Below are 23,201 nucleotides of genomic sequence, written 5' to 3'. Positions count from 1 at the left end.
AATTATCATATATAACTATATTAGAAATGTATTCTGCAAGAAGAAAATTAAAAATATATTTACTAATTTAAGGCTGGTATTCTTTTGACAACATAAAATCAAATTTTTAAATTTGAATTAATTAAAAATATTTAGATTTTAACAAATAAGGAATTAATTATCCCTTAAAAGCTGAAATTTTTCTTTTTCAATATAGGCTAAGTGACTAAATTTGTGTTATTATATAGTACATGTTACCCTATTGTAATATCATAAACCCTAAGATCATGACTTTTGAATCTAAATTTCATCCGGTGGTCCAGATCTATGCATTCTGGCATACAATAGTTAATAAAAACAAATTAACCTAAGTTTACATATATATATATATATATATATATATATATATATATATATATATATATATATATATATATATATATATATATATATATATATAAAACAACTCAACACATGTTCAAAGTTGTGGCATCTTTCCTATATAATATACTCACTGAAACATATACTTTGAATGTAAAGAAAACAAAGTAGCAAACCCTCCCGATATGGTATAGACAATTCCTCCTCAGTCCTCACATGTCAAACTTTGGACTCATCACTCATTATACAAAATTCTTTTACCTTCCTTTTAAACATAACCTTTTCTCGCAAGATCCAAATCAAAACCCGTCTCACCCTACTCGACCTTCAAAGATCTGACAAATCAAAACAACAATAATATTTTCATTTAAGTTTTCCTTTTCTTCTTCTTTAGTTTACCAAAAAAGCTACCAATTGTCTCTTCATCTCCAATCTCATCATCAATCTTAATACAACTTCTCCTCTTTAGTCTACCGAAAAAGCTACCAATTGTCTCTTCATCATCTCCTCCCTGTTTACATGGCATTTTACAGTTTCTAGGTGTTGTAATGGAAGGTGCCTTTTCGATGGGTAGTACTGGTGGTGCTTCGGTCGGAGACGATGGTGAACATATATCCCCACGATTACAATTGGGATTGGGATTGGTTTTTTTATCTGAAATGGCAGCAACAAGAGGTTCAAAAGCTTCATCGCTCTTGTCATGTTGCTTGTTTTTGTTTTTCTTCTTGTTGCCCCTCCTGCACGCCACAAACAGTTGGATTGGATCCTCAACTCAATAATCAGAATTCACAAGGAAAAAATATATGTGAAGTTATGTTGTGATATTACAGTGAAGTTATGGCATGTTTCTTTTTTTCCAAAATGAAGTTGATAAATATTTAGCAGTTAGTAGTAGAGTAGAGTTATGTTAGGTGGGAAAGAAACAGCATCTTAGGGTATCAATATCATCATCCCTCCATGAAATGAAATGAAAGTTTAAGAAGTGAAGAAGTTTTTTAAACGAAAACCATACTCATTCATTTCATACCTTTGTGTTTGATTCCAGGTGTGGGATTCGTGAGCTTGAGCATTGATTATCTCTCCGGATGAGATGTTTGACTTGTTGTTTTCGGTTGGAAGAGACAGATGGCTTCTCTTGGTCTTCCTTTGATTTAAGAAAGTTCCATCCTCCTCATGTTCTTTGTTGCCTCTGCAACCAAAACCAATGAAGATCATATTAGATAGAATCAAAGCAATTGTGTTCAAAGAAAAAAAATGTGAAAAGTTGGGAGTGAAAGAAAGAAAAACAAAACAGTCTTTGTCTCTAAGTCTAAGTAAGGATGAGGAATAAGAACAAGTGTTTGGGAAAAAATATATATATATATATATATATATATATATATATATATATATATATATATATATATATATATATATATATTGACCATACATACCTTGGTTTCCGCTTGCGCTTCCCGGTGGCTGCTTTGGTTTTAAATGGCGTTGATCCTGCACCATTGATTGGATCCAATAATAATCCCATCTGTTGGTTTCGGTTGTTTTCAATATCATTATCATCATCAGTGATGGTGGTGATGGCACCCTCACCCTCACCCTCTGGGGATTCGATTTCAGTCATACACATGTCTGGAGATGCTTCATGTTCATATATGTATATGGGTGGTGTTTCTCTACACATCTGGGAATCATTTAAGATATTCATATTCATCTCCTTCTCTTCTCTCTTGCCTCTGCAACCAAAACCAATCACCATCACAAACCTTCTCTTAACTCCTAATTAATCAATAATATGCTATGCATAATCAATGTGAAATGTCAATCACTTTACTTTTAGCCTAACATACATATACTTTCATCATTTCTTCCTATTACACCATTATTCTACTGTAACTGTACATTGAAAACTACCCTCCCTCTCTCTCTCTCTCATCCACATATTTACAAAAAAAAAAAAAAAAATCAAACTACAATTTCTAATGAGAAAAAACTTCAAACGCAAAGTTTAAGGATGTTATAATCAAAACAAGTTTTTTTTTTTTTTAAATAAAATCATACCTTCGTTTCCGCTTCCGGGCATACTTTTTAATCTCAGAATTGTCCCCATCAACATTTAGATCTGACAATTCACTCTCTTGAGATGAGATATTTATGTTTGGGTTGTTTTTTGACAAACTTTGCTTCCTCTTTGATATTCTATTATTATTGCCTTTCATGTCACCATCATCTTCATCTTCATCGATCAATTTCATTACTTTTTCAGTAGGATTTACCTTTCTTGCCCTCCTAGATCTAACTCTCGGAACACCTCTGCAATTTCACACAAAACTTCATCATCACCAATAACTTACTTCTTCTAACTACTACTTTATTAAATAATACAATATATGTACAAGTTTAACACTATGTTCAATAAAATCTCATCAAACCCAAAATAAAATCATGATAATATATATATTATACTATAATCAAAATCATGATTTTGTTTAGAATATTTTCTTTCATTAAAACTATTATAAAATCACATTCCTTTAGGAATGGTCCATTCCATTTTAGTTCATCATGCAAAACAAACAGGTTTTTCATTCCAATGGAATGAAGCATTCTATTCCTTCTCTGATTCCATCATACCAAAACAATAACGGATTATGAGAAAGAGACAAGGGGCAGACAGCTTAAAGTTTTGCCCATGAAAAAGACAAATTAAATGCATTTTACAAAAGAATTGTGAAGAAGGAAGTTGTTCTTTGCGGTTTTCATGGGACAAGAGTATTGGATCCCACATGGATATTGAAATGTGAACACAAAGAAACAGTAAAAAAAAAAAAAAAGCATACCTTTGGTTTTGATTGTCTGAGGTTATATGATCTTGATTAGGTTCAGGAGGCGACTCAAGTAGTAGAGGGGCAACAAAGTCATTGACAGTAAGAGCAGGGCGTGCGTGTTCCCGATCCACAAAATTAGATATTAAAGCAGCCTTTTTCATCTTTCTGGCTCTTTGTAGCATGGGAACTTCATGTGGAAGCAACACCTTCCATCTCCTATTCACACACACACACACACAAAAAAAAAAAAAATGAATAATAAATAAAAGCAAATACTGGGTGTTTGTTAAAAAAGCTAGTAGAGTACCTGAGACATTGACTATCAGTTCGTGGAGGAACACATGCAGCTACTTTAGACCAGAGATATCCATGTTCTGAAATTGCATGTTTCAACTTTAAATCCTCCTCTGGTGTCCACTCGTTCATGTTAAGTGCAGGATCTAAGCAATTAACCCATCTGTCACACTCACACAAACAAGATGTAAAAATCAACCAAACATATCTCTGATAATAAGATATTAATTATAATTTATAAATTATAATACCTTTCTCGGCATTGTACTTGTGTCCTACCAGGCACAAATCTAGCAATTTTGTTCCAGTTTTTAGCCCCAAATAGCTTCACAGCTATTTTGAGATGCTTGTCCTCATCTGGGGCCCACTTCCCAACTCTTTCCCTCATTGGGTTCAATGACTTCTTCCATCTGAACGCAACACAGAATAATCATTTTCTCAAAGCTACGTCGTTTTAAAAAAATAGTAACTCATTTTGTAATAGTCACACACACACATACATATAGTCGTTTTTTTTTTTTTTAAATCTGTTAAAAATAATAAATGATTACAATAAATTAAATATCATGAAATCTTAAAATAGAACTAAAATAAAAATAGTTACTTTTGCAAAAACTGATCTTATAGAATGAAACTTTTAGTTCCTAGGGGTTATCGAAGATTGTATACATAAAAGTAATAATATCATTCCATTCCATAAAAAATCAAACTAGCAGAAGGGAATGCACCATTCCATTCCTGAAAACAATCAGAACATTTTCATTCCAATTCCAACTTAGATCACTGCATATCGTCTAAAAAGTAGAAAAAAAATAATAATAATTGTTAACTGACTGACCTATTGGAGCACTGGGTACCAGTCCTTCCTTCAAGTGTTGAGGCAACAAGCTGCCAATTGGTCTCCCCATATTCAGCAACAGCATTACGAAGCTCCTCATCTTCAGGGGGAGTCCATTCATTTTTTATGATAGATGCATTCAGACTCCTTTGAAAACGCGATAAGCATTGAAAAGGCGTCCTATTTGTCCCCAATGCATCAGCAATATCAATCCAGTTACTCAACCCACGATTCTGAACAGTATACAAAAGCTTCTTATCTTCAGTCAGACTCCATGGCTCACGGTTTATTAAAGGATCTTCACTATTCATCCATCTGAATCATCATCAATTCACAAATCACATTTTATAATAATATATATTTTTAAAATAGCAGTATATTATGTATACCTTGATTGACATTCAGGACCAGAGCGGGCTATGACATACATGGAAGCCAGGCGTTCCCAATTGACCTTGGGAAGGAATGACCGGATTTCCTCTGCTGATATTTCACGATGTGTGATTTCTGTAAGCATGTTGTCCATATCATGGCAATCTACATCTTCACCACTGTCATATGTATATACTTACTATTAGCAACATACATCTATTTCTTTATTAATAGTATATTTAATGCTATAAATAAAAGGAGAGATTTTTCATACTATAAACAATAGATTTAAAAGTAAAATGCAGTAATCAACAGAAATTAAAGTATAAATGCTATTAAGTACATACAAGTCAAGTGTGTTGCTATAAGTAAGAACAGGACTTGCAAACTTCAGTAACGTTTTTCAAACTCATAATAAATAATATACCTGAAAAGGTTTTGTGTTAGCATTTCCTGAAACTGCTGTTTAATTCCCTTCAAAAGGTTCTCATTCTCCTCTGTTGACCAAGGTTCCCTAATCAAAGAGAATGGATATTTTGACATTGCATCTCTATAATCTGCAACATGGCAATTTTCAGCAGGGCCTTGATTAATTGCATGTGTTTCTTTATCCTTAGCCTGTAATTCCCAAAGTGTAAAGATTTAAAATGACAAATTATCATCAATGAATATATATATATATATATATATATATATATATATATAAGCAAACACTTTATCCCAAGCCATTCGTAATTAACTAAACTGATCTACTACCAAAAAACAACACCAACTTACCCAGTCAGTAAAAAGGGGAGCATTTTTAGGGTTTAGAGTTTACAGCAGACATATTTTATAGAAAACTCAATAGTCAATACTCAATAGCATACAATTTTTAATTGATTAAGGAATTTTTAGTGCATCGCTTACATAAAAACAAAGGCCCAATCATGACTTAGAGAAAAAGTTCATAAAGACAAAGGCACAAAGCTACCTTATTAATTACCAAAAACAACTAAATAGCCATGAAATGCCCTCACCAGCAATAACTTGTTCAAAAAGACCAAAACCACCCTAATAGAAGCAAAATTCCTAATGGAGACTTGGGGAACTATAAAGCTAACATATAATATTATAGGCCAAATGTGAGAGATGCATAAACAAACAAAATAAGTGTAAATCCCCATTTCACTAGTAACAATCTTAATGACAACCAATGCCTAATTCGATATCATGTGAATACGAATTACACTCTGCATAGTTTCTTGAGACCCTAATCTTGTTATCCATCAAACAGTTACATTCTCAAATTTGGATTCTTCCCAAATGTCAACTAGTCACCACAGATATTATGGAAATGTGCCATCAAAATTTTCAATAAAAGACAAAGAAAAGATGTATCAGAAAGAATAAAGATCATTTGCATGGAGACTAACCGCATTAGATCTCTGTTTTGGAACTGAAATCAGCTGGATGCGTGGATCTTTTTTCTGAGACAATGCTCGGCCTGTTTTTTTTCTACAAGCCACCTGAAAGTCTTTTAGGATTTTAACACGCTCCCTCAATTTTTTATTTTCTTCCAACCTTGCTTCAATCTGTCCTATTTTATTACGTATAAATTTCTGGCATATCCTGTTCTTCTTGATGGCTTCAACAAATGCTTGTGCAGATCTTGGAAAACCACAATCCGGGGCTGGAATAATTTCAGAACCAGGCTCATGCCCTTCACTGTCATTTGCATAGGGAGTCTCAGGGGTAATGTTACTGGATAATTCCAAATTCTGATTGGTGTTGCTTCCATCTACACAATCTGGAAACCCTTGTCCATTGTTAATACTCTTTACAAAAAAATTAGGGGAAGATTCCTTTTCCAATTCTATGTTAGTTGCACCAACCTGCTCTGGTCTCTGTACATAACTCTCCTTGTTGTTGTTCTTGCTATCTGGTTCAAAAATCAATAAACAAATTTTAGTTGCATAAAATAAACCAGATACAACCAACTAAAACAGCTTCAGTAAGTGGCAACAATGAAGCAGGCAGGAAGCATTGCAAGCATGTTCTGTGAACATGCATCTATGCTAATTGCAACAATAACTTACGAACAAAGACTGATGCAAAAATGATGATGATGATGATGTTTCTATCCTTTCCCTCAAATTCTGATCCCAAATGCTTTTTTATTCTTGAGTAAGCGCAGTATTTGGCACCTTTGGCTCAACTAGTCCACAGGGTTCATGCAAAGAACCCCACTAGGCCTTCCGGCCAACAGAGGTGGCCCCTAAGTCCCAGGTAGAAACGAATGCGTTTGATTATTCACAAAGGATAAGCATCGGGACAATGTAACATAACATTCAACAAAAAAAATTCGGTAAAGAATAGTGACTCAAGCAGACGAAGAGAAAAGAAAATTCGCAAAACTTTTACCGTGGTACTGCGAGAATCGTCGTTGAATAGCACGGAGAGTTTCAAAATCTTCACCATAATCCTCATTCTCATCCGATAAACCAGAGGGCATAATGATGCTTAACGGTTTCATAGAAATAGGATATTGTTCACTGCCAATATCGTTGGTTGGAACAGAAAAACGTTGTTGAATGCTACGCAGTAATTCTATGTCTTCATCCTCAGACGCATAGGTGTCACCAGAATCGCTACAGGTGGTGGATGCTTTGGGGGGGTCGTCGACAGAATCGTCGACACCTGTGACAGAGCAGGCCTTTCTTAGGGCTTCCATATCTTCGTCAAATCCGGCATCGGAGTCGCTGCCGGAGGATTCGTCTTCATTGTATGGCATTTTGAAAGTTAATCTGATCGAATGACAGACCTTGGATGCAATTTTGGGATTGGATCAATTAGGGTTCTGGGTATATAGGCTGTAGGGTTTAATGAGGAAGAGGCGACCGCCTTCCAGTGCTGTTACAACTAATCGTTTGTTCATCCCCTTCGAAACACACTTTTTCACAAATTTAAGGGCAACTTTACTTAACTCATTCAAATCTCATGAGCTTTTGGATTAGGGTTCATATGAAGAAAAGGCGACCGCCCTTCGGACAACTAACCGTTTGACCTCATTCAAATTTCATGAAATTTTTGTTTTGACTGTCTTTAATCCGTTAGGCAAAATCATATAGAATTATGTAATATTTTATACAAATTCATGTTCATCATGTTATATTATCTTTAGACTTTTAATAGAAAAAAGTCTATAGTCTTTCACTCTTTTGATTAATGAAACGAAATGATAGGATCAACAACAATAACAAATCTACCAACCCTCTTGAGTTAAAAAAAAAAAAAAAAAAAAAAAAAAGATCAAATATAGGATAATGTCATCATAATAAGTCTTAAGTTTGGTTATTATTGACGAAATTTTGGTTCGTTTATATCGTATACCGGACATAATTTTGTATTTATTGCAATTAGTTGTAAAGTATGTTTACCGATTACCGTCTTATCTTATGGTATTTTTGTTGACTATATCTCTCCACCATCAGGAAAATAATATCCCCATTATATAACCCTCGTTTTTTTGGAATAGGAAATGTTCTACAATAATGTTGAATGATTTGTTATGTTAGAAAATTATTTTATATGAAAAACATATTTCATTCATTTTTATATAAAGTTGAGGAGTGTGATCATTTGTATGTGTGAACCATATAGGACATTAGATTAGAGAGAGTTTGGTCGGGGAATTCTCCCTGACCATGAGTATTGTTCATGTAACATTTGATATTTTTTATCTACCAATTATTAGTTTCAGCACTTGTTTATCACTGTTAAACGATTATTCTGCATCAAACCAATCAATAAATGAGATCTACACCTTCTCTTCAACCAAAACCACAAGCAGATTTATCCACCAATGTTTAAATGACAACATCAAAATCAAATTCAAGCTCAAATGGAACTTCAAGATGAAAAAATATGGATATAATCAGATGTAAATGTGTAATTTTGATCTCTCTCCACAACACCGTGTTTTCACTTTAAAATTAATAAAGAAGAAGCTTTAATTTAAAAAAATATAAAGTAAAAATGTATTTGTGTTTTAGTAAAATTGATCAACATGAAAGTTGTAGTAGACGAAATTACGAACTTATAGATACAAAGAACGTTGAAAACGGGGCACCTATGAGAAAGTTACAATTATCCATAGGTTACGAGAAAATAGCATAACCCCGACAAAGTGGATAGCTGTTAGCATTAAATCCCACTAGCTAACCATGTAACATCCGAAATCAAGGTATTTTCCTTTAATATTTTTATTTTAAAGTTTTTGGCTAAGGACCCTCCCCTCGTATGTTGGGCATACGCGCTTGTGCGCTTAGCGTACAAGGGCGCGCATCATCGAGCATCGAAGCCTCGTATGCGGGGCGTACATGGTATGGATAGGAAACCCTAAACTTTAGGTCTTGTGTCCTATTAAACCCTTTTATGACCTTTGGACCTCATTTCTATCAGCCTCCATTGCCTCTCAACGTCCCTAGAAACCCTAATTGTCATTGGAAGTGAGTTTGAGCTTGGAGTGCCAAAAGGAAGCCATTTTTGGGTGTGTTTGTGTAACGTCCATGTTTCTAGGCTACACATTAGTATAATGATGTAATACTCAAGGTCAACCATTATAACTCATTTTGAAGTAATAAAAAAGAATTATTTGAGTATTATGTGAATTTATGTGCTTTATACTTGTTTATAATAATATAATAATTTAAGAATGAAAATAAGCGTCAAAAATAAAATATTATATAAACCCTATGAAGAAAGTTTTAGTGGTCGTGACAAGGATTCCGAAGATATAAAGAACGCCGAAATCCGAGTTATAACGAAGAAGTTATGACTTGTCGAAGTTTCGCGGCAAAACCGGCACGACATTGTGTGACGTAAAAAGTAAGTTTGCGATAAAGTGTTTTTTAGCCTTAGCAATCTAAACGAAAGTTGTAATATACGTTAAATCGAGATCATGCATAAAAAGAACGCCCAAATCTGACTTTGTATGAGGAAGTTATGAATTTTCTAAGATTTGGCATAGTAGTGTGCAACCCGGAGTTCAAAATTTAGATCGAGCGATTTTAGCCGACACAACCTAAACGAGAATCGAAGATCTCATTCATAGGAGCTCAACGATAAAAAGAAAGAGGAAAAAGGACGTCGGACGACGAAGTTATGAATTTTTATCGGATTTTTCCTGTCCCGGCCTGTTAAAAACATAACTTCAAACCAACTCCCTCTCTCGAGCTCTAGCAATCATGTCTTCCAGCATCTTGCAGCTGGATCGGCTAACAAACTAGCGGATCTCATTCCGCAACATCTCATAATATCGGGCCTTTTTCATCTCTTCGTACGATGTGTACTGCGGAACGAGAAGAGCCCACTCCCTGAACATATCGGTGATCTCGGTCACCATCTCAGCGTCTGCTGGAGATCCTAAAACTCCCTAGCAAGTTGTTGCACCTCAATCACAGGCGCAAACTCGGCCCTGAACCTGGCTATGAAATCACTCCAGGTCATCGCATTAAGAACTACATCATCCCTAATGGCTCATCCGACCTCCTCCCACCAATCACGTGTCATGTCCTTCAGAAGACAGGGCACAAGTCAGACCTTGTCCCCCTCGGGACATCTGCTGTTGCGGAATGCGTTGGCAACAGCCGCAAACCATCTAGTGCTCGCAATGGGGTCTCGAGCCCCATGGTAGTCGGAAGCTCCCAAGCTTCCCTGAAAGTCAGTGTACACGACCCCATCATGGCCACCACCTCGGTGCAGAAAGCACTAAATCTCTCATACAAAATCTCTAAAATACCCTCCTTGATCGTTCCAAAAAATCACAGGAGTCTGATCCATAATACTGCGTGATCTCAGAGGAGATGAACTCCCTAGTCTGGTCGTCTAGTTGCCTGGCTCCTGAACCCGAGCCTGATCCCTCACCGGTGCCTGAACTGTCGACTGGTCTAGTATGTAGTACCACCATTCTGAAAATACACCATAAAAATCATCAGAAACTCATCATACTTAAGGGATTTACCATACTACAAGTTTCCCGGATTCATCTCATCCCTCCTTGATTCAAGTACAGATCCTTTGCTTTCAGTAGTACGGGCCCATACTACCTTCCACATCTATCTGTACTTTCCTCAAGAATTGCCTTGACTCCACCAAGTCCCTTATACTACTACTGCTTCACGTGCTAATCTCATCCTAGGCTTGCCTTAGGGTAATCTCCGACCTACTCTCCGTCATCAGCTACACAATAAGTCCCTATTACACTTCCCTAACTAGCTTGTGAATACAGTTACATATTACTTAAACCAAATAATTCTTTGAATGAGAGATCCTACCCTACAACGGTTGGACTCAAACAAGAGCTGCGAAGTAGCGTTAGACCTAACCTTATGAAATTATTTAGTCCTCGCAACATGTAACTTAACATATTCGTTTACTAGTTAGCAAAGGACAACTAGAACTCCTAAAAGCACAAAGCAAACAACATTCGAGCATTGAGTAACCATAACTAAGCATAACCTAATCAGGTTATCATATCACTGACTAATCAATACTTAGCATACAACTCAACAAACACATATAGCAGGCATATAAGGCATCCTTCTTAGATCCTTAGCTCTAATTTAGCATGCAATTTTCATACACATAAAGCAAGCATACATGTCATCAATTCTTAGATCCTTAGCCCTAGTCTAGCATGATGATCACATAATCATATCATATCAAAATAACTTGTATGGATAGTTTGGGAGACTTACTTGAGCTCGGCTGATTGCATGCGCCACACCCTTTTTCTCTTATTCAAAGTTCTTTTCGATTTTCTAAAATTCTTTTCTTTTTCTCAAAGTCCTTTTTATAAAAATGATTTTCTTTTGAAATTTCCATACCAATTCCTTAGTTTGATTTCAGACACACCCAAGAGTGTGCCCGAATCCCTCAAACCAAGGCTTTGATACCAACTTGTAACATCTCAAAAATACAATCCAAAAATTTCATTTTTAAACCATTAATAAAACCCATAAATCTCAACATCATCTAAAACAAAAGTCGTGTAACTCAAAAATATCATAACAACTGTAAATGTATCAAAATCATAAATCAAATATCAGAGATAATCATCCCAGGCTAAAACTGTGGTGTGTGTCATGCGATCAACCCGAGCCCTTCCCTTTGCTAGTGGAATTACCTGAAACCAAAACTGAAAACCGTAAGCACGAAGATTAGTGAGCTCCCCAAACTACCACATACCATACACATAACATATAACATAACTTTGGGACTCTGCCTAGCTGCATCGAGACGAACTCGACATCGGGCTCCTGCCCGACATCGGGCTTACCTGGCATCGTGCTTACCCCGACATCAGATCGTGTCGGGCATCGGGCCTCGCCAGACAACGGGCTTGCCTCGACATACATACAACATATCATATAACATAATCACATAACATAAGCATATAAACATTCATCGGGCTTGCCCCGACATCAAACCGAAGCCCGGAACACATGACACATTCATCGGGCTTGCCCCGACATCAGACCGAGTCCCTCAAGGACCTAGATCTGCAGTAGATACACCAACTCATGCTTGCATTCATGAATGGTTCCAACATGTACTCTGAAATGCCCTAACTACCCCATAAGAAGATCTAGAAAACAAATGGCCAAGATATAGACTTGATTACCAGAAAGTGAAGGAAATGTGATGTTGCTTCTGGATCTACAACCTTCTCTTGGAGTCCTCTAGCTTATTCTTCTTCTTCTCACAAGCTACAAATCACACCAAACCACTTAAAAATGGTTCACAAACTCACACAAAGCTCAAGCTCACTGATTAGGGTTTTCTGGACAATGCGAGACGATGAGGGAGGCCACAAAGGGGTGTTATGTTCTTTAAATAGGGTGCCAAACCCTTCAAATTAGGGTTTCATTCTAGCAGTCCGACTCGTCGAGTGGACTTCAAACCCCGCGTCCCTCTCTATCTATACTCGACGAGTTTGCGGCTTGTGAAATTGATTAAATTCGTACTAGGGATCTAGGTGTTACACTTCTAGCTTCCACTCCTTCAAGGAAATATTAAAGAATCACTCTCCTTTCACTCACACACACTCAAAAGGCTCAAGATCGCGAATTAGGGTTTTGCTGGACTGAGGGAGGCAACAATGGAGTGTTAAGGTCCTTAAATAGGGTGCAAACCCTAAAAACTAGGGTTTCACTCTAGCAACCCTACTTGTCGAGTTAAGGCTTCTCAACTCGTCGAGTAGACTTTAAGTCCCGCATCCCATAAATCCGTTTATACTCGACGAGTTTGGGGCCTCCAACTCGTCGAGTCCCTTCGCAAAAATGAATAATTCTTATTAAAATACATACCAAGAACCGAGCGTTACATGATGTATGACATGATTAAAAATAGAATGGACTACAACATTTGCATTCACTCCCTCCTTACTATTGTCCATGACTGGATCCTCATTTGTGTCATCGTTCTCCCTATCTGGACACAACTTATTTAGGAAGTCATCGTTAACAATCTTATTTAAAGGAATAAAACCATCTGGAATGATTTCATCTTCTAAACCAATGTCTTCAAACATAGGGTCTGTTTCAGAAGGTTCTTTATCCTCACCCTGGATTACAGAACTAGTTTCATCATCACCTGAATCGAACCAGTCCTCTTAATTATCCCCTGTATGGTCTATATATATGGATATATGGATTTCTAGGTCTTTATAAGCTATATCTATAAAGTGGGCATAGTCCAATTCGTTTTCTATGAACATAATGCCAGTCGCTAAAGGAGGATTACGTAAAAGAGTAACATGATTTCTCAAACCCCACTTCAGTAAATCATTTTAGGAAAGTCACACATCCAACCAAATTCATTCCAACAAAATTGACACTAGTAAACAAGTAATGCTTACCTCCAACATAAGAACATGGGTGGCACAAAAAAATCGAATTTCCAGGTATAAACATGGATTCCGCGGAGGGGAGCTCCGAGGCCTCCGTAAAATTAACTGTAGCTCCAAGGAATCCGTGTGGCAAAAAAAAAAAAAAAAAAAAACTGAAGCAATTCCTCGAAGGGAGCTCTGCAGAATTGTTCTTCAACATTCATTCCTCGAAGGGAGTTCCGCGGAATTGTTCTTCAACTTTTTTTTGACGGATCGATTCCTTAGAAGGAGCTCTGCGAAATTGTTCTTCAATTCTTTTGAAGGATCCATTGCTCGGAACTAAACTTAAGGGTTGTTTGATTTCTTGCTGACCCGGTCCGGTCAGACATTTTAACTGATCTGGTCCAGTCAATGTGTTTGATACCCTCTATTTTGTAGCTTACTCGGTCCACAGTCGGTACATATTGCTCTGATTCGGTCTGCTAAACAAAAAAGATTGACTGAAAAATAGATGCCTTTTGCCCTTGCCCATGGCTCTCCAAGTCTCGACCTCTTTCACTCCAAGCAACTTTTCCTTCAACGGACATCACTCGTCCTTTCCATTGCTTTTGTCTATCCTCTGCCGCCGCCATCCTCTTCACCGTCGGCTACCTCTTTCATTGTCGAACTCCCACCCCCCGAAGCATCGTCGTACCTACCTACATCCCCATCGTTCGTTCATCGTCTTCCTCTTCCACCGCTAATAAGGAATTTCCTTTTTCTTTTCATCTTTTTCGTTCTTTCATGCTTGAAGATGTTTTTCAATTTGTACCGATTGGGCTGTAGAACACGATTTGGCATTATGGGTATGTTGATTTGGAACGAAGATAAGGTAATTCCATCTTAACTGGGTCGATTTATTTTCAGTTGCAATCCATTACTTGTTGATTCCTTCTGATTTTACAAAAAATCGATTTCTTTTTGGCCCGAAAATAGATAGTTGATGTGATCAAATCAAAAGCTCAATAATCAACTATGAGTTCCTGAACTCTAGCATCTGATTCGCTTAAGCTTTGTGCTTGAATTACTCTGGAGGTTCTTTGCAGATAGGCCGATATAGAGTTTTTTTTTAAGCTTGGGATAGAAATGGAATATAGTAATGGATAAAATTCAAGTAACTAGTGATTTGAAAAGTGATCCTTGAGATTTCTTGTGATTAATTTAGATCAAAATCTGCAAAATTATATTGATATTATGCTACTTTAAACTTGGAGTTATACTAATGATACCTACTAGATCTGTAGATCACTTATGTATTTGATTTCTTGATTATGGTTTTGTATTTGGATTGTTTCTTTACCCTATTACATTAGAGGTTTGTTATCTTGTTATCCTAAAAAGACACTAGAGGTTTGTTATCTTGTTATCCTAAACATATTTTTTAGAGTAGAACAATATTAAACAGGTGGGTTTCTGATCAATGTTTACCATCAATTGAAGAACTTATGTCATAATGTTTGTGTGTTTTCAGGATAGGATTTTACTGGTGTGTTTGTTGTTAGAAATTTGGATACATCACATAACTAGCTATTTGAATCGCATAATTAGGTGACTTATAAGTGTGACAACCCCTTTCCCTAAGTTTAAGTTTTTTCTTTTGTAGTTTTATGATTTGTTTTTATAAATTGTAACCAAGATCGTTGTATTTCATATTTTATTTATGTGATTGTTGCAACAATCTTGATAAATAACAACCACCTATGATAATGGCTCAAACCTAGTACCTATGAATGCAAACATAAGCTTTTTTGTCTTTTTTTTTTTTACAATTGGTAAGAAGAAGGCAAGACAATCAAAAGATATGTTGATTTTTTTTTCTTTTAATCTTCATGTTTTTTAGATTACTGTATAAATATAGTTAATTAATAATATATTGTGGTTTGAGATTATTGCTTAAATGCATCAATCAGTTTATTACCCAGTCAATTCTAACCCAGTTAACAACTATCAAACGACCCCTTAATTACGCATAGCCCATGAAAGCTCACCTCCACAAAATGTCTATACCTTATTATTATTATTATTATTATTATTTTTGTCCATTTCTTATTCAACCCCAAAATATATCCTACAACATATCCCTTGTTAAAATATCGTCGTGATAATTTGTAGTTTTTATACAGACAGATGGAGACTTGTTAGGGAGCGAATGTGACTGATATCTCCCAACTCCCAAGAGTCCAAGACACATGAGCGAAACATGATCCATAACTTCTGGCAATGTTGACTCCGTAACATTTTTCTACCCTGACATATATACTAGTCTCCGAGAAACCGATAACCTTCAACTCGTAGAGAGATGGATGAAAAATATGCAGAGCTGAGGTTAGCGGTTGAGACGGCGGAGCTCGTTGACGCCCACGCTCACAATATCGTACCACTTGATTCTACAATACCGTTCCTCAGTTGTTTCTCTGAAGCTTCCAGCAAGGCTTTATCCTTTGTTCCTTCTACCCTTAACTTCAAGGTCAACACCTCTTTCTTTCTACACATTTCTTTAGTTGCTAAATGTGAACATGATCCGTTTATTTCGATTTGTTAACTAAATCGATTCAATTTTGTATGTTCCCCTATTCTGGAATATTCTCTTTCTTTAGACTAGGTTTAAATTTTCAGTTTCAAAAATCTCATTTCTATGTTTCTTCAAAGTTGCAATGTTTGCACTTTGATTCGGTAAATCGATAGATAACGCAGATAGGTAAGTTTTCTTTGAAGTTTGACAAGAAAAGGAAATATTCAAAGTTTTAAATACCTTCCAAAATGAAAATCGTTAGAATGTTCGTTTTAGATGCCATTTATGACATTTATTTCTATGTAATAAGTTCAGGAATTACAATTATGCATTCTTCGTTATTTGAGAAAAACTAAATAATAAATCCACTCATCTGGGTCCAAAACCTTCCTTTAATTCTTTGGGCTGGTAATATTAATATTTGGTGGATAATCAATCATATATTAACTTTAGGCCCAATTTTTAAAATAAAGTGTTGTCATCTTCATAAAAATATCTGAGAAAACGAGGGCACATTTGGTGAATTGAAAAGGTAAAACAAATAAGGTTAAGATTAAAATGTCAGGACTTTATGGAAAGTCTCCTTTCTTTAACTTTAGATACTAAAACTACGTAAAAACCAACACCTATATAAATTTCAATTTTCATGACATGGAAGCAGCATAATAACTATAATGAGGTGGGGGAATAATACAACTTGAAAGGCCTATATAAATTTTTTGAAAGAGCAAATTTAGATACGAAATTAGACTCTAAAATGAGAAGTTCATGAATGGAAAACATTTCAAATAGAGTTTGCTTTATTGTATTTTTTTTTTCCATAAGTTTGTTTGGATAAATATTGTTCAAAATCTATCTTATTATAAGCCTTAAATTGTTGCTATGGATAACTTCAATCATGGGTTTATGTTGAATTTGACAGAGAAGCCTGAGGGATATTGCTGAATTATATGGCTCTGAGTTATCTATTGAAGGAATCCAAGAATATAGAAATTCCAAAGGAATTGAAACAATCAGCAAAACGTGCTTCACAGCTGCAGGAATCTCTAGTGTACTAATAGATGATGGATTTGAGTTAGAAAAGATGCTACACATTGAACAACATAAAAATATTGTACCATTTGTTGGTAGAATACTGAGGATTGAGCATCTAGCTGAACAAATCCTTGATGAAGTAAGTTTTTTTAGTTTCTTTAGTCTTTTAAGGGTTAAATGCAAGAAAAGTTTCATTGATTTGTGTTTTTTTTACTAAACGACAATGCTTCCTTTCATATTATATATATAGTAAATTTTTTTTTCTTCAGGGAATCAGAAATGGGAAGAGTTGGACAGTAAATGCATTTACCGAAATTTTCTTATCAAGATTAAAATCATATCCTTTTGTGTTTTTTTTACAAAACTAGAGTTTTAGGTTTCTTTTGGTATAATATAAAGATAAGAGTCTGTTAGTTCCTTATCATTGTGTTGTTAACATTTGGTGCCAAAGATGCGGTGAAAGTTTTTGGTCTAAAAAGTATAGCTGCATATCGAAGTGGTCTTGAAATTAATCCAAATGTCACCGCAAAAGAGTTTGAGGATGCTCTTGCTGAAGTTTTGCTTGGTGAGTTTAATTAGGTCTTGTTTGCTATACATGAACAAGATAGCGTACACTTTCTTGGACTATTTTTGATAAGGATGAGGGCATTTACGTCTTTTACACAAACAAGAGACTTAGAGGGAAAGTCTCTGTCCCACCTTTTTCGGTGGGACAAAAAGTTGCAAATTTTGTCCCATTGACATCGGTCAGAGTCAGAGTTAGGACAACATGACACTCAGTATTGTACTACCAATTGAAAGTGTTATTTGACAATGAATTTGTGTTTCCAGATGGAAATCCTGTTCGCATCACAAACAAAAATTTTATTGATTATATATTTGTGCGTAGTTTGGAGGTGGCCTTGAGTTTTGACTGGCCTATTCAGATACATACAGGGTAAAACACTAAATTGCTTAAACATTTTTCACTTTAGAAAATATAAAAACAGTTTTGGAGAAAATATTTATTGTGATATTAGTATTTCTTGACTGAATAAAATGTATTGATTTTTTTTTTGGTAGCTTTGGAGACAAAGATTTGGATTTGAGGCAGGCTAATCCCCTTCATCTCCGGAATCTTCTAGAAGATGATAGATTTTTGGACTCGCGAATAGTGCTGTTACATGCATCCTACCCTTTTTCAAGAGAAGCATCACATTTGGCATCCATATATCATCAGGTCAAAATTTTAAAATGAAAGGATAAATAAGTGAGATCCTAATTCTGATATCAAAATATGAGTTTATAAAAGAAGCGGTATAATCGATTTCAGGTTTACCTTGATTTTGGTTTGGCAATTCCAAAGCTTAGTGTCCATGGCATGATATCAACAGTGAAAGAACTTTTAGAGTTAGCGCCAATAAAAAAGGTGATAATGAGATTTTTCTTACATTTAAAATATTTCGATTTCCATTTCTATTTCTTGTGTTTGTTTTAAGTCTGTCTTTAATAAGTGTCATTTGATTAAACTCATTTTTTTATGTTGAACCAAAATGGTATATGCAGGTGATGTTCAGCACTGATGGATGTGCATTTCCTGAAACGTTTTACTTAGGTTTGTGAAACCTGAACTATAACCGATTATTTATTTATTTCAGTACATATATAATGAGGGTATTTTGGTCTTGTAATTTAAATAAAAAAACGGAACTGAATTCCTCCCACCCTCCCATAGGAATAATGAAATCCATCAAACATGTAGTTTGAAGACTATTGAATTATGTCCATCTGGCAATCAAAAACGCTATGGAATGGAATCTTGAATTCCAATTCCACCGGATTTTGCGAATATAACAACAGGAATTTAAAAGAGATGTTGGGATGACAGGTGCAAAGAGGGCACGAGAAGTTGTTTTCTCTGTTCTACGCGATGCATGCAATGAGGGTGATCTCTCGATTCCTGAAGCTCTTGAAGCTGTTACTGATATCTTTTCTGAAAATTCAAAAAAGTTGTACAAGATTGATAGTGATGCCACATATAGGGTTCCTAGACATGTTTCTGAAACCTTAAAAATGTCCAATAATCATGAGAAACAGGAGCTTAGCTCTACACAACAAGAAATTGTGCTTGTTCGTGTTTTATGGATAGATGCTTCCGGACAACACCGATGTCGTGTAAGTGATTTTATTTTTCCTACACTCACTTTTTTCACTATCTTGAGACATTTGTTGTTTCCAAAATGTAATTACATTTCTATAATCAAAAAGCAAAATGTACCTTCTGTTTTACCTATAATAGCATGCACTTACATATTTTGCTACTGATACAGGCTTTGTACTTTATTTGTTTGATATTTGCTATTATTGTAACTACATTGCTATTATGGATAATAATTATAAGTACATTGCTATTATGTGTAAAGAAAATGATAATACATATTGCTAGTTATATGGGTCAAGCTAAAGTATATTGCCTATATTGGTAAAAGTAGTAATGTACATTGCTACTTCCTACAATTTGCTCTTTCTGAAGTTGTTCTATGAAAATACAACAAATAGCTGAATGTTTTTGCTAGTGATTGCTTGATGTACTCTCAGATTACATTTCTATACAAATTTTAAATGCCAAGATTCTCTGAATATAAAGCTAACATTATATTGCTGTTGTTATGTTCCCTTATTTACAACTTCCTAAAATTTCGATTTTTTTTTTCCTATTGACATTACATTTTGCAGTTTTTGATTATAGAAATCTACATTGCAGCTGTTATCTTTACTGTAAACTGAAAGACATAATTGTAGTATAAGAATACGATGAGATTAGTCCATTAAGTGCTGCCTGGATAATGTTGTTTTTACAAATATTGGAAAAAATAAGAGCCTGATTTCCCTGAAAAAGGACCACCTGTATATAATTAGTTAATGGAATAAGTCCTGTGCCACTTAAGTCAAAAAAGAAAAGAACACCATAGAATGGTCTTTTTATTTGGCTTCATGTAATCAATTAATCAATCTAAAAAAGCCTTTGACTTTGTAATTTGTAATTTGTAATTTGTATGTTCTCAGGTTGTTCCACGAATTCGATTTGATAATTTTGTGAAGGAGAATGGATTAGGTCTAACATGTGCCTCTATGGCCATGAGTTCATCAATGGATGGTCCAGCTGAAGACACCAATCTCACAGGAACCGGTGAAATCAGACTCATGCCTGATTTGTCAACTAGACGTAGAATCCCATGGTAAAATCATGATCATCTTTTTTATGTTTAATAACAGTAATTTCTGATACTATTCACTAAAGGGTGATGCAGGAAGAGATGGTTTTGGCTGACATGCACTTAAAACCTGGCCATGCATGGGAGTATTGCCCAAGAGAAACACTAAGAAGAGTTTCAAAACTCCTCAAACAAGAATTTAACTTGGTATAATCAGATAAATTATTCACTCAACTTAAAACTTTGTTGCATTTATTTATGTCTACTACATTGAAATGGGATCCTGATGAAGTACTTACTTACCATTTGAATGCCTTTTGTTATTCAGGTAATGAATGCTGGATTTGAAAACGAATTCTATCTATTAAAGAGTCGTGTTAGGTATTTATTATGCATATGCAGTTTTCTTCTACATTTTATCTTATAATAATTTTTATAAATTCTATAAACAAACTACACAGGAATGGTGAAGAAGAATGGGTTCCATTTGACACGTCACATTACTGTTCAACATCTGCATATGATGCTGCTTCGCCTATTTTACATGAAATTGTTAATTCACTAGACTCATTAAATATTGATGTAGAACAGGTAAACAACTCAACTTACACAATGTAGGCATCTATTTGAGAATCTTTGAGATTTACTAATCTGATTCTGATTTTTTTTTTGATAATGTATGTAGCTACATCCAGAGGCTGGAAACGGTCAATTTGAAATTGCATTACGTTACACAACTTGTACAAATGCTGCAGATAATTTGATTTATGCACGTGAAGTTGTTAGAGCTGTTGCAAGGAAGCATGGGTTGCTTGCTACTTTCATGCCAAAGTACGTATTTTTTTATTCTTTTTTTTGATGAAAAATATATGGCCATGTTTGTTACAAATGAAATGACATACAATGCTTATTTGTGGTGAATTTAGGTACAATTTAGATGACATTGGGTCTGGTTCACATGTGCATATTAGTTTGTCTGAAAATGGACATAATGTATTTGCTGCATCTGAAGGATCCTCAAAACATGGAATGTCTAAAATTGGACAAGAGTTTATGGCTGGTGTTCTACATCATCTCCCTTCACTTCTAGCTTTTACAGCACCAATCCCAAACAGGTAATAAATAAGTTTTTTTTTTTTTTTTTTTTTTTTTTTCCTATTACTTCGTTGTAATTTGTTTTCAAAAATTTACCCAACTTTAGCAATGCTATCCAAATTCAAGGACATACAATTTTCCAAAGTATAATGTACTAATAGGAAAAAGTTTGAGAGTAGAATGCTATAATTGGGTATGTTTTTTCCAGAGTACAATGTCCTTGTAAGAAAAAAAAATGAAAACACGAGTAACAGTAGAAATGATACTAGGATGGTATAATAGTAGAAAACTTACCCAATTATAGGCATCAGTGTCCTTGATAACTTTTTCTTAGAGTAAATTACACGAATGGTCCCTATGGTTTGGGGTAATTTGCGTGTTTGGTCCCTAACTTATTTTTTTAACTCGAAAAGTCCATGCTGTTTGTTTTTGTCACGCGCTTGGTCCCTGCTGTTTGTTTTTGTTACGCGTTTGGTCCCTGTCTTTACCTAAAAAGACTATTATTTAAATAGGGAAAATGGTGGGGTAGGTAAGGTAAGGTGAGGTGGGTGGGGTCGGGGGTGTATTTATTTAAATAAATTAAAAAATCAAGGGCAAAATGGTCTTTTTAGGTAAGACAGGGACCAAGCGTGTGACAAAAACAAACAACATGGACTTTTCGAGCTAAAAAAATAAGTTAGGGACCAAACGTGCAAATTACCATAAACCATAGGGACCATTCGTGTACTTTTCTTATTACTATACTTTGTAAATTGTAATTGTCGTTGAATTTTGATAAAACACTACTAGAAGTGGGTTGATTTTTCAAAAGTACAACGCATGTAGAAGTTGAATTGTAGCAAACAGATCAATTCTACTAATTCTTGAATTAAAAGAAATAAGAAGCAGAAGCCTCTGATCCGAATTTCAAACTATCATATTTATAATTGTACGTAACTGTAGTTACGACCGTATACAACCCAATATGTGGAGTGGGGCCTACCTTTGCTGGGGTAAAGAAAACCGAGAGGCTCCTCTCAGAACCGCATGTCCACCTGGCGTTCCAGATGGCATTGTGAGCAACTTTGAAATCAAAGCATTGGATGGATGTGGAAATCCCTATCTTGCCCTTGCTGCTGTTCTTGCTTCTGGAATCCATGGTCTTCGCACACATCTCTCTCTCCCTGATCCTATTGGTAAACACTCTTCTAATGTTCTTCCATATTATTATTATTATTATTATTATAATTAAGTTAAATTTATATTGATGTCTGAATCCAAACAGATGATAATCCGGATATGCTACGTGACAAACTTCAAAGATTACCAGTCTCCCTTACGGAATCAGTAGAAGCTCTTGAGAAAGATGCTGTTTTAGAAGCTTTATTAGGAGAGAAACTACTTGTTGCTATAAAAGGGGTTCGCAAGGTACTTGTGATATTTTATATTTATTATTTCTATCAATTTTCAGCAAATAACGGAGGTAGCTTATTTTACAGGCGGAAATTAAACATTACTCTCAAAATAAGGATGCATACAAGAAACTCATACACTACTACTAACTACTATATGGTTTGATTTGATTCTACTATAGTAATATTATAATGGATGGATGTTTAGTATCTCATAAAGTTGGATGGGTTTTATTAATTTAATGTTTAAATGTTTTTGAACCAATTAAATGATTTCATTAATGGTTCTGAGAACTAGTTCTGCCTATAATTGGGTTAAGTTTTCTACTATAATAATATCATTGCCTTTACATACGAGTGATGATGTCAAAAAATAA

At 35.1% G+C, this 23,201-nt stretch overlaps 2 protein-coding genes across 2 annotated transcripts; one reads left to right on the top strand and one right to left on the bottom strand.

Moving 5' to 3' along the window:
• Positions 1 to 454: 454 nt before the first annotated feature.
• Positions 455 to 7,760, bottom strand: MYB4R1 (myb domain protein 4r1). Its single transcript, XM_079013567.1, has 12 exons — positions 7,090 to 7,760; positions 6,102 to 6,607; positions 5,114 to 5,304; positions 4,704 to 4,865; positions 4,315 to 4,629; positions 3,728 to 3,886; positions 3,490 to 3,639; positions 3,195 to 3,398; positions 2,416 to 2,667; positions 1,794 to 2,090; positions 1,388 to 1,549; positions 455 to 1,097 (listed from the first exon to the last, which is right to left on the bottom strand). The coding sequence occupies exons 1-12, from the start codon at positions 7,457 to 7,459 to the stop codon at positions 728 to 730; spliced, it is 3,138 nt and encodes a 1,045-aa protein (XP_078869693.1). The 5' UTR covers positions 7,460 to 7,760; the 3' UTR covers positions 455 to 727.
• Positions 7,761 to 15,708: 7,948 nt separating this feature from the next.
• On the top strand, positions 15,709 to 23,178 carry NODGS (nodulin/glutamine synthase-like protein). Its single transcript, XM_079013189.1, has 18 exons — positions 15,709 to 16,064; positions 17,032 to 17,283; positions 17,414 to 17,483; positions 17,584 to 17,709; positions 17,976 to 18,081; positions 18,207 to 18,363; positions 18,457 to 18,552; positions 18,690 to 18,738; positions 19,012 to 19,298; positions 20,190 to 20,362; positions 20,425 to 20,545; positions 20,667 to 20,719; positions 20,800 to 20,929; positions 21,024 to 21,169; positions 21,265 to 21,453; positions 22,376 to 22,608; positions 22,698 to 22,840; positions 22,912 to 23,178. Exons 1-18 carry the CDS (start codon positions 15,897 to 15,899, stop codon positions 22,972 to 22,974), a joined length of 2,562 nt encoding a protein of 853 aa, XP_078869315.1. The 5' UTR covers positions 15,709 to 15,896; the 3' UTR covers positions 22,975 to 23,178.
• The last annotated feature ends 23 nt before the right edge of the window (positions 23,179 to 23,201 follow it).

This window comes from Lactuca serriola, chromosome 8, assembly GCF_051521515.1.
Source record: "Lactuca serriola cultivar US96UC23 chromosome 8, Lser_US96UC23_V15, whole genome shotgun sequence".
Lineage (NCBI taxonomy): Eukaryota > Viridiplantae > Streptophyta > Magnoliopsida > Asterales > Asteraceae > Lactuca > Lactuca serriola.
The sequence above is the reverse complement of the archived record's forward strand: the minus strand, read 5'-3'. Positions and strand labels throughout refer to the sequence as shown.